The sequence below is a fragment of the Hypanus sabinus genome, chromosome 17 (assembly GCF_030144855.1).
Source record: "Hypanus sabinus isolate sHypSab1 chromosome 17, sHypSab1.hap1, whole genome shotgun sequence".
In the NCBI taxonomy this organism is placed as follows: Eukaryota; Metazoa; Chordata; class Chondrichthyes; order Myliobatiformes; family Dasyatidae; genus Hypanus; species Hypanus sabinus.
This window is the reverse complement of record NC_082722.1, coordinates 76,936,147-76,949,026: the sequence shown is the minus strand read 5'-3', so window position 1 is coordinate 76,949,026 and position 12,880 is coordinate 76,936,147. Positions and strand designations below refer to the sequence as shown.

Here is a 12,880-nt window from a genome sequence, read left to right as displayed (position 1 = left end):
AATGAAATAAGAGTTAGACAGAGAGTCGGCAATCGTATTATAGATTCATAAACACCAGTAGTCATTAAATTGCTTTACTAATGTCTCATTTCTGAGGTACAGTGAAGACTTTGTTTTGCACGTCATCCATTCTTAACTAAGAAAAGATGTGCTGCCATTAGAGAGGGTCCAGAGGAGGTTCACAAGAATTAATCTGGGAATGAAAGAGTTAACATATGTGCAGGTTTTGATGGCTTTGGGCCTGTACTTGCTGGAGCTTAGAAGAATGAGGAAGGAATCTCATTGAAAACTATCAAACATTGAAAGGCCTTGACAGAGTGGACTCTGAGAGGATTGTTCTGTATTGTGGGGATGTCTAGGACCAGAGGGCACAGCCTCAGAATAGAGGGATGTCCCTTTAGAACAGAGATGAGGAGGAATTTCTTAGCCAGGGAGTGGTGAATCTGGGGATTTTGTTGTCACAAATGGCTGTGCAGTGCAAGTCATTGGGTATATTTAAAACAGTGGTTGATATGTTCTAGATTAATCAGGACATCCAAGGTCACAGGAAGAAGGCAGGAGAATGGGGTTGACAGGGATAATAAATCAGACGTGGTGGAATGGCGGAGCAGATTCGGTAGTCTGAATAGGCTAATTCTAATCCTATATCTTACGATCTTGTGATCTTCAGATCAATTCATCACTTCAGTTCAAAATAGAACAAGGTAAAACAATATCAGGATTAAGAATAGAGGGTTAAACTTACAGTGAAAGTGCAGTGCAGGCAGACAATAAGATGCAATATCATAAAGATGTGAAGTCAAGAGTGCACCCTACTGTTTAGTAGCATAATAGTGGGACGGAAACTGTCCCTCAGCCCAATGATACATACTTTCAGGCTTTTGTATCTTCTGCCAGATGAGAGGGGAGGTAAGAGAGAATGTTCAGTGTAGGCACAGTCTATGATTGTGCTGCTGCTTAACTGAGGCATTGAGAAATGTCGACAGAGCCCATAGAGGGGAGGCTGGTTTCCGTGATGTGCTGAGCTGTGTTCACAACTCTGCAGCTTCTTGTGCTCACGGACCGAGCAGTTGCCACGATGCAAGGATGGGATGTTTTCTGTGGTACAGCAAACATCAAAGGGGTCATGCTGAATATCTTTAGCCTCCTGAGGTAGCAGAGCTGCTTGTGTGTTTTATTAGTCCATTCAGTCATACTGCATGGGAACAGGTTCTTTGGCCCATCTGTGTTCCCAGTGAGCTAGTCCCATTTGCCTGTGTTTGGCCCAAGTACTTATCTACAGAAGATGGCTTTTAAGTATTGCCGATGGGCCTGTGTCAACCACAATTGATAACAACTCATTCCAAATTCATACCACACTTTGTATGGAGAAGCTGACCCTGATGTCCTTTTTAAATCTCTTGTTGCTGATTTCAAACTCCCCACTGGTAAAATAAACGATGTGACTTCACCCTGTCCTGATGATCTGATTATAACTAACAGGTCTCCCCTCAATCTCCTACATTCCAGGGAATAAAGTCCATCTGGGTAGCCTCCAACCTAAAGGCATGAACATCCATTTCTCGAATTGTCCCCTTCCTCTCCCTCCCTATTCTCCACTGCTATTTCCCTCTTTTACCTCTTCTCCTTACCTGCCCATCAGCTCCCTCTGGTGCTCCTGCCTCTACAAGGGGAGGTCTACACAACTTCTCCCTGTAAATCGGGTCCCTAAGTCCAGGCCGCAACCCGGTAAATATTTTCTGCAATCTTTCTAGTTTAATTACACCTTTCCAGTAATAGTAACAAAAGCTGTACACAATAATGTGGAAATTAAGAAGGCCCAGACCTCTTTGTAGACAACAAATTTCAAAGTAAATTTATCACCAAAGTACATGTATGTCACCATATTGAAGCCTCAGATTCATTTCCCTGTGGGCATACTCAGCAAATCTACAGAGTAGTAACTGTATCAGGATCGGTGAAAGATTAACTAGAGTTCCGAAGACAACAAACTCTGCAAGTGCAAATACAAATAAGTAGCAATAAATAACAAGAACATGAGATAATGACATTGAGTCCTTAAGGTGAGGTCATTGATTGAAACATCTCAATGAATGTTCAAGTGAGTGTAGTTATCCCCTTTTGTTCAAGAGCCTAATGGTTGTAACTGTCCTTGAACCTGGTGTTGTGAGTCCTGAGATTTTGTACCTTCTAGCTGATGGTAGCAGTGAGAAAGGAACATTTTATGGTCTGTTATGGTTAGGATAATAACCATAACAGGATCAATGAAAGACTGCACCGACTAGTGTACAAAGACAACAAACTGTGCAAATACAGAAAGAAAGGAACTTCATTTACTGTTGTGATACAGCAGCCAAACCTCAATGTGATAATAACTAGATAAACTGTTTCAGAGATCTAGGTGTTAACAGTCACCTCATAAGGATTAGATTACAAAAACAATGATGTAATGCTGAGGCATTGGTCAGATCATGTTTGGAGTACAGGCAGCAGTTTTGCACCCATACCTCAGAAAGGATGCGCTGGCATTGGAGAGGGTCCAGAGAAGGTTCACGAGAATGATCCTGGGAATGAATGGGTTAATATATGAGGACCTGTATTCATTGGAGGGAAGGGCATTCTTATTGAAACCTATTGAATATTGAATGGCTTTGATATTGTGGATATGGGAAGGATATATCCAATAGTGTAGGAGTCCAGGACCAGAGGGCAGTGCCTCAGAATAGAAGGACAACTCTTTAGAAACAGAGACAAGGAGGAATTTCTTTAGCCAGAAGATGGTGAATTTGTGGAATTCATTGCCACTGATAGCTGTAGAGACCAAGTCATTGGGTATATTTAAAGTGCAGGTTAACAAGGATGAGCAGGACAGAGCATGAACCCCCCCCCCCCCCGTATATCATTTTCCAGCTCATGCCCCGCCCTCTCACCCTATCTTCTTATTCTGTCTTCTGCCCTATTGCTTTCCAGTCCTGATGAAGGGAGTCAGCCCAAACCATTGACCCTTTGTTCCCCTCCAGAGATGCTGCCTAACCTGCTGAGTTCCTCCTGCATTTGGTGTATGCTGTTCTGGGTTTCCAGCAGTTGCACAATCTCATGTCTTTGTCAGAATGGTGCATCTTTGGGGATTGCAAATTTAACTGTAGTTCAGTAGCAGACTTGGTAAAAGCATCTCGAGCGTCAGTGTGGTGTCATTGTGGCAATAAAGGAGGCTACATTCAGGTTGGAAGAGCAACACCTTATACTCTATCTGGGTAACCTCCAATGTGATTTACACCAGTTACACCACACGCTGCACCCGCAAAGCTAACAGCATTGTGAAGGACCACACACACCTCTCATACAGACTCTCCTCCCTCCTGCCATCTGGCAAAAGGCACCGAAGCTTTCGGGTTCTCACGACCAGACTGTGCAACAGTTTCTTCCCCCCAAGCTATCAGACTCGTCAATACCCAGACCAGTCTCTCTCTCTTTCTCTCTCTCTCTCTCTCTCTCACACACACACACACACACACACACACACACACACACACACACACACACACACACACACACACACACACACACACACACACACACACACCCCTTCCCGAACACCACTCCACTCCCTATGGAATTTTTGCTCATTTCTTTCTCAATTTCTGCTAAAACATTATTTACATTTACATCATTTATTATTATATTGTAATTTGCCCTTTACTGTGCCTATTGTCTTGTTTATTAATTATTGTACTGTCTTGCACTGTTTTGTGCACTTTATGTAGTCCCGTGTAAGTCTGAAGTCTAGTGTAGTTTTGTGTTGTTTATGTAGCACCATGGTCCTGGAGGAAGGTTGTTTCATTTTTACTGTGTACTGGACCAGCAGTTATGGTTGAAATGACAATAAAAATGACTTGACTGATGGCATGATCATTGATTTCTCAAACTTCCAGTATTTGCCCTCTGCCATTCCTTCCCCATTTTCCACTCCCATTTCCTTCTCTTAACTTTTTTCCTTACCTGCCCATCAGCTCCCTCTGGTGCTCCCCTTTCTTCCATGACCTCTGTTCTCCAGCCCTTTATCTCTTTCACCAGTCAACTTTCTAGCTTTATACTTCACCCCTCCCCCTCCCCCAGTTTCACCAATCACCCACTGCCTTGTACTTCTTCATCCCCTTTCCCCACATTCTTACTCTGACCTCATCTTTTTCCTCCAATCCTGATGAAGAGTCTCGGCCCAAAATGTCGAATGTTCACTCTTTTCCATTGATGCTGCCTGGCCTGCTGAGCTCCTCCAACATTTTGTGTGTGCTGCTTGGATTTCCAGCATCTATAGATTTTCTCTTGTCTGTGATGTGATTAAGCACCTAAATTTGGGAGCTAGTTGGTTCTGCCAAAAACACTTTGCGTGTGTTGCTGCGGGTTTCCAGCACCTGTAAGAATCTCTTGTGACTGTGATTTGCTGCAGATTCTGGAATGTGTCAGATAGAGGTGTTGGGGAGAATGAGAGAGGCCATTAGAAATCTGTGCAGGTGACACGTAGGATATGGAGGGACTTGTGTGAACTCTTATCGCAGGAAAAGAGATGCAGAAGTGTGGGGGAGAAAGAGAAAGAGCCAGCAGCCATCTGGGTACAGAGGTGTGGGCAGTGCATAGAACAGAGTGCTGCTGTGTTGAGAATGCTTGCTCACAGTTCAGGGCTCTTTGCCAGAATCTTTCACTTCATTTTCCAACTGACAGTTTCTGCAGATCTTAAAATTTTAATTTCCATCCGTGTTGCTTTCGTAGTTTGCTTTCTGTGATCATTATTTTCCCTGACATAGCCAGTTAAATTAAGATTTCATTATTGGAGACTTTTAAGTGCCACTGGTACTCATTTAAATTCCTTTAATAAACCAAATTACTTTGTTCATCATGGAGGGGATAAGGACTGCAAAGTAACATCGCTGTATCTCGCCAACAATGGTCTAACCAGCGCCCTCCATCACATTCAGTGTAAAGTCCCCAAGTGTATTGCTTGTATATTGTGTTCCCTTGACAGGTAACATCAAAATTTGTCTTGTTGCAGACAGCCCATGGCAACTGTCTCAAACAATATTATTCACAGCTCATTAGTTTCAGCTATTCTTCACAGGGCATCTGAACAGAAGCAATAACAAGCACATTAAACTGTTTGGACAATAAACTCCTGAACACGGCACAAAACTCCATCCATTACAAAGCCTTGACTTAATGCTCATCGTATCTCTGTGGTACGCATCCTATTGGGAGTGAGGGTTGTGCATTGGTGCTTCCATAGAAACATAGAAAACCTACAGCACAATGCAGGCCCATATTCCTACCTTAGAAATTACTAGGATTACCCCAGAGCCCTTTAATTTTCTAAGCTCCATGTACCTATCCAAAAGTCTCTTGAAAGACCCTATCGTATCCGCCTCCACCACCGTTGCCGGCAGCCCATTCCGCACACTCACCACTCTCTGAGTAAAAAAATTTACCCCTTACATCTCCTCTGTACCTACTCCCCAGCACCTTAAACCTGTGTCCTCTTGTGGCAACCATTTCAGCCCTGGGAAAAAGCCTCTGACTATCCACACAATCAATGCTTCTCATCATCTTATACACCTCTATTAGGTCACGTCTCATTCTGTCACTCCAAGGAGAAAAGACCGAGTTCACTCAACCTGTCTTGATAAGGCATGCTCCCCAATCCGGGCAACATCCTTGTAAATCTCCTCTGCACCCTTTCTATGGTTTCCACATCCTTCCTATAGTGAGGTGATCAGAACTGAGCACAGTTCCCCAAGTGGGGTCTGACCAGGGTCCTATATAGCTGCAACATTATCTTGCGGCTCCTAAACTCAATTCCACAATTGATGAAAGCTAATGTACCATATTCCTTCTTAACCACAGATTCAACCTGCTCAGCTGCTTTGAGCGTCCTATTGACTTGGACCCCAAGATCACTCTGATCCTCCATGCTGCCAAGAGACTTACCATTAATACTATATTCTGCCATCATATTTGACCTACCAAAATGAACCACTTCACACTTATCTGGGTTGAACTCCATCTGCCGCTTCTCAGCCCAGTTTTGCATCCTTTCAATGTCCCGCTGTAACCTCTGACAGCCCTCCACACTATCCACAACAAACATCAGCAAACATACTAACCCATCTCTCAGCTTCCTCACCCAGGTCATTTATAAAAATCGCGAAGAGTAACGGTCCCAGAACAGATCCCTGACGCACTCCACTTGTCACTGACCTCCGTTACCCATCTACAACTACTCTTTGCCTTCTGTGGGCAAGCCAGTTCTGGATCCACAAAGCAATGTCCCCTTGGATCCCATGCCTCCTTACCTTCTCAATAAGCCTTGAATGGGGTACCTTATCAAAAGCCTTGCTGAAATCCATCTATGCTAAATCTACTGCTCTACCTTCATCAACGTGTTTAGTCACATCCTCAGAAAATTCAGTCAGGCTGGTAAGGCACAACCTGCTTTTGACAGAGCCCTGCTGACTTCCAGAATCAGAATCTGGCTTAATATCACTATCATCAGTCGTGAAATTATTGTTATACGGCAACAGTAAAATGCAATACAGAATAAAAATAAACTATAAAATAAGAAATATACATGTAAGTTAGATTAAGTAGTGCAGAAAGAGAGCAAAAAAAACTGTGAGGTCGTGTTCATTGGTGGTGATGAGAGAACGGCAAATCCCAAGTAGTGGGGGCACTGTTTTGCTTTTCTTATCAGAGAGTGTGATGGTTTCTGATGCTGCTATGACTTGCTTGCTGGTGCAGTAAAGTATACAGGCTTCTTGTAGCCAAGTGATGCCTCAAAAAGGCAGAGCATCCGGTATTAAGGGTCTCTTTACTGCCAACGGGGTGGAAGTGCAGAAGCCAAAATACACACTCTTGACATTTTTAGGGGCAGTTTCTTCCCCTTTGCCCTTAGATTTCTGGATGGACAATGAATCCATGAACACCACTTCACTATTTTGTTTTTTTTGGTTCTCTTTTTGCATTACATATTTAATTTAATGTATATGTGTATATATATATAAAATAAGCAGTGCAAAAAGAGAACCAAAGAAAGCAAAATGGTAAGATGGTGTACATGGATTTATTGTCCGTTCAGAAATATGAGGGGAAGGGGGAAGAAGCTGTTCCTAATCTCTGAGTGTTTGTCAGAGTGACGGCACCCTGGGTTCAATTCCAACTCCACCACTGTCTGTGTGGAGTTTGCATGTTCTGCTTTTAACCTGGGAGTTTTCTCCAGGTGCACCTGGTTTCCTCCCAGGTCCCAATGACATGCTAAGTGGGAGGTTTATTAGCAGCTGTAAATTACCCCTTGTGTGTAGGTGGGAGGAAGGAGAATCAGAGAGGAATTGATTGGGAAATCATCAAGGAGCCTTACCATCTGAGGCATCCCCTTTACTCATTACTACCATTTGGGAGGAAGTACGGGAGCTGGAAGACCCACATGCAATATTTTAGGAACAGCTTCTTCCACTCCATGATCAGATTTCTGAAAGGACAGTGAACTCATGAACACTATCTTGCTATTCCTCTTTTGGACTCTTTAGTTTTATCTATATCTATTTATCTATTTACTTATTTATTTAGTTGGTTAGTTAGTTAGTTAGTTATTGATTAATTTATTTATATATCTCTTTATCTATTAATTACTTAATATTTTCCATCTATTACTTATTTATTGTCTATTACTTATTTATATATCCATATTTAGTTTTTGAAACTTATAGTAATTTTCTTATGAGTTGCACTGTACTGCTGCCACAAAACATCAAATTTTACAGTGAGAATAAACAGGATTCTGACTCCAGCCTCCCACTGCTCTCTGTGTTGAAGATGTGCCCTACTCATCTCCTTTAAGGGGAGCAGGAGCTGTGGGCTAGCAGCTGTATTAGCTGAGCATTGCTCACTGTGCAGCACATTACTGAAACTACCCTGTTTGATTACTGGTTGAGCACGTCCATGGTCACACACCTCTTTAGGTGCTCAACTGTTGGAACTGACTTAGAATGGGTTTATTATTCTGGCACGTACTGATAAACAGTCAAAAACTTAGATTTGCAATACAGGACGTTTCAAAAATAAGTCATTTAAGGTAGGATAAGGGAAAAGCAATAACAGAGAGCAGAATGAAGTGTTACGAAGAAAGTGCAATAAAAATGCAGTATTTGAAATGGAGGTGACGGCAGTGCGGGATGGAAGGGTTAGATTGATCTTGAAATAGCTTAAGAGGTCGACGTGACATCATGGGCCAAAAGGCCTGTAGAGTGCTGTACGCTTCTATGTTCTAAACGCTAAAAGTAGATAATAAGGTGCAAAGGCTACGTGAGGTGAAGATTTCTTCCTTAATGTCCAGAGCCAAGAGTCATTCAAGAGTCTTATAACTGTGGGATAGAAGTTGTCCTTCAGCTTGGTGATACATCCTTTCAGACTTTTATATTTTCACACAATGGGAGGGGAGAGGAGAGAATGTCTGGTGAGGGTGGGGTCTGGCTGCTTTTCAGAGGCAGTAAGTACAGACAGACTCTATGGAGTCTTGGAAAATCAACAGCCTTGACAACTCATTTGGTTTCCCTTGGTAACCGGCCGTTGGCCCTGTCTCTTTGCCTCCACAGTGATCGTGGTCTTGTTTGTGACGCTGAGGCACCAGAAGAAGGAGCCCCTGATCGTCTTCGAGGAGGAGGATGTGAGGGAGAACATCATCAGCTACGATGATGAGGGGGGAGGCGAGGAAGACACGGAGGCCTTCGACATCGCAACTCTGCAGAACCCCGACGGCCTCAACGGCTTCCTGCCGCGTAAAGACATCAAGCCTGAGCTGCAGTACGTCCCCCGGCAGGGCTTCTGCGCCGCACCCAACAGCGTGGACGTCGACGACTTCATCAAGGTCAGGCTACAGGAAGCCGACGGGGACCCCACCGCCCCGCCCTACGACTCCATCCAGATCTACGGTTATGAGGGGAGGGGATCGGTGGCGGGCTCACTCAGCTCTCTGGAATCGGCCAGCACGGAATCCGACCTGAACTACGATTACCTCAACAGCTGGGGACCCCGGTTTAAACGGCTGGCAGACCTGTACGGATCTAAAGACGTCTCGGATGATTCTTAACGATTAGTGTTATTAGACTGGCCTTAAAGTTCAACATTAAAGATGAAGCAACTTTGGAGAGCCGGAACGCTGAGCTAGAACTTTGCTGGAATCGGGCAGATATACATTCTTTTTATTTTCTTTCCTTTCTTATTTTTAATATATATATATTATATATATATATGCTCAATTGTATTGAGCAGAGGAACTGACACTTCCATCCTTTAAATGTTGGACGTTCTATGTTTCAAAGATGGATACTGTGAAAACGGCCTCGCCCAACCCCAAAATCATTTCCATGGTTCACTTGTCCTCCTCTCTGCCACTCGGCCTCACTCAAAGTTCCTACTGTTGGCAGGCGCAGAACCGAAATGATTGAGTCGGCTTCCCCGTGATCATTTCAACCACTTCTGGACAAAAAGTAACCGAAGCTTTAGAGTTCCAGTAACATCGTGAGGTCAGTTATTGTGGGGGGAAGAGGATAAACACCATTTCTACCGAGCTTTTGGACTCAGCCAGGAACAGAAGGTGCCATTAGCAGCAAAGATAACACAGCCAGAATTTTGAGCCTTAAGTCAGTCACAGAATTGAACTTTTTACATTCGTGGCAGTATTCCTCATGGTACGTCTTACAGTGACATTAAAATCTTTGACGGGCACCAAGCTAATCCGTCTTTGCAAAAATAAAAGAAAAAGACCTTATTCCTGTTTAAATCTTGTAAACTTTTTTTTTGGCTTTAAGTATTGTGTTTAATATGTGTCGGGCACAGAATCTGTTCCCACCACAGTGACAAATGCCTGATGTCTATGTCATTTCTATGTGTCAATTTGTACAATCTTAAAAGTTCTTATTTTAGTAAAAAAAACCATGAATCTCAATAATACGAATCGCAACAAAATGTTAAGGCATCATTATTCTATTTTATGGACATTGTATTTCTGCTTTCCTATCGTGCTTCAGCCACAGAAGCCGGACTTTACAATAAAATGATTTTTCTACAAGTCATTGTCAAATGTGCCTGTTGTCAGGGTGGTCGGGAGAGTTCAAAGTTCAATTTATTATCAAAGTACATGAATGTCACCATATACTACCCTGAGATTCATTTTTTGTGGGCATTCACAGTAAATAGAAACAAACACAATATAATTAATGATAGCAACACACAACAGTGACAACCAGAATGCAAAGGCAACAAACTGTCCAAATAGAAAAGGAAAGCAAAAAAAATTAATAAGCAATAAATATTGAGAACACAAATTGTAGAATATTTAAAAGGAGTTTGTAGGTCTAGAATCAGTCCAGTGTTGGGGTGAGTGGTTATCCCCTCGTTCAAGAGCCTGATGGTTGAAGGGTAATGATTGTTCCTGGTGTCGGTCCTGAGGCTCCTGTAGCTTCCTGCTGATGCTGCTTTCTTGTGGCAATGCTCTTTGTAGATGTGCTCAGTGGAGGGGAGTGCTTTTACCTTTGATGACGGACTGGGCTGAGGTTTGACAGTGGAACACTAGGTCACTATGCCAGGCATTGACCATTGGCAATCTTCATAGGTTACTTGTTGCTCAGTGCATGGAACCCCTACTTAAGAAGTCTGGAAATTCTGGGTTTAAATCTAAACCAAGCAGGAAATGATGTGTTGTATCTACTTTGATTATCAAAGTCAAATTTATTGTCATATACACAGGTGCAATGAAAGTCCTTCTTACAGCACAATCATCGCTTCATAACATCAGAAAAATAACATGCACGAGAAACACAATATTGAACAAATTATACACCATTGTTTTTCAAGAAAGGACACAATTAGAACAACAGTGTTGATTTTAATGCAAAGTGATCAAAGTGGCCGAGGTGTTGCTAGTTGGTTCAAAAGCTGAATGGTTGAAGGGAAGCACCTGAAGTATGCCAGTGTTGATTGTCGGTGAGCTGAAGATATTGCTTCCAACACGCACAGGTTGTGGTCTTCCGGTTAGGAAGTCAAGGATCCAGTTGCAGAGGGCGCATTGAAAGTGAACATCTCACTCGAAAATTTCTACGGATGTACCATGGAGAGCATTCTAACTAGCCGCTTCTCCATGGTATCAAGGATATCTTCGAGGAGCAATACTTCAAAAAGGCAGCATCCATCATTAAGCAGCCCCATCACCGAGGTCAACTCTTGTCATTGTTACCATCAGGAAAGAGGTATGGAAGCACGAAGGCACACACTCAGCAATTTGGGAACAGCTTCTTCCCCTCTGTCAACTGATTTCGGAAAAGACACTGAACCCATGAATAGTGCCTCACCACTCTTTTATTTCTATTTTTGCACTAATAATTTAATTCAACAATTTAATATTCAATTGTTAAATTAAATAATTAGTGTCTGAGTCTACGAAGCAGGTGGTGATGCTGGAGCTGACAGTCCCATGGGAAGATCACTTGGAAGAGGCCTTTGAAAGGAAGCTATCGACGTACGCAGGACTGGTCAGCAACTGCCCGCAGGCTGGATGGAGAGCGAGGTGTCTCCCAGAGGAGGTTGGTTGTAGGGGATTTGCAGCCCGTTCCTTAGCCAGAGCCTACAGCAATTTGGGCATCAAGGGAGAGAGGAAGAGAAGAGCCATCAGCAATACCACCGATATGGCAGAGAGGGCCTCAAGGTGGCTGTGGCTCAAGAGAGGGGAGGCATGGAGTCACGTGTAGCTAGCCATCTGGACACAAGCTGGGGTCTGATCAGCCCCAGCTCGGTCACCTGGAGGAGGGTGTATGATGTTGAAAGACCCGAAACACCTGATGATTCCAGGAACATCACTGAAGATGTGTCCAGAGGCATCAGTAGATGTACGTACACAGTGCAAAACAATATATATACACACACATACATTTTTCTCTTATTATTATGTATTACATTGTACTGCTGTTGCAAAGCCAACAAATTTCAAGACATATGCCAGTGATATTAAGCCTGATGCTGAAGCGGCTGTTGATGTGGAACTTCAGGCTTCTGTATCTCCTGTCTGAAGGTGGCTATGAAAAGATGGGGATCTTTGATGATGGGTGTTGCCTTCTTGAGGCGTGCCTACTGTAGGTGCTACCAGCGGTGGAGAGGAATGTACCTGTGATGTACAGGTTCACTACTCTCTGCAGCTTTACATTTCCATTCATTCAAATTGCAGTATCAATCCATGATGCAACCAGTCAGGATCAGAATCAGAATCACTTTACTGCTGATTTGAAAAACATACCAGAATTCACGAGGGTCTTGGCCCGAAACGTTGATATTGCTTCTCCCTATAGATGCTGCCTGGCCTGCTGTGTTCCACCAGCATTTTGTGTGTGTTGCCAGAATTTATTGTGGTTCAATGCCAAGTATAAAATACCATAACAGACAACACAATAGCAACCCACAATTTACAAGACAATAGGTCAAATAGCCATGAGCAATCAACAATTGGCAGAACAGTCGCATGCACAAATGTCAATAATCAAACAATAAATATGAACATATAAACAGATTAAATAACAATCAACAGAACAAGGAGAGCAGGAGAGACCATTGAACAGATGTTGTGCAGGGACAGTTAGGGTATTACACCTCAGTGAGTTTTGATGAGAATCTGGATAGCTACAGGAAAGAAGTTTCAGAGATGACTGTGGTCCTGGTGGTGGTGGACTTGATGGCAATTTGATGAGTTGGCTGCTGGTGTGGGTACTTTCAAAAGCACATCTGCAGAAGTTCCCTTGAGTGTTTGATGACTGACTAAATCTCCCTGACCACCTAAGAAAGTAAAATCACT

General features: G+C 43.1%; 1 protein-coding gene across 3 annotated transcripts in view; it reads left to right on the top strand.

Annotated features, from left to right (window-relative positions):
- The window catches only part of LOC132407041 (cadherin-11-like), a 251,172-nt gene extending 241,061 nt beyond the window's left edge, over nt 1-10,111 (top strand). For all 3 annotated transcript variants that reach the window (XM_059993281.1, XM_059993279.1, XM_059993280.1), the window contains one exon: nt 8,637-10,111. In XM_059993281.1, coding sequence (XP_059849264.1) covers nt 8,637-9,130 — 494 coding nt within the window. In that variant the 3' untranslated portion in view covers nt 9,131-10,111. The remainder of the gene's footprint in view (nt 1-8,636) is intronic.
- The last annotated feature ends 2,769 nt before the right edge of the window (nt 10,112-12,880 follow it).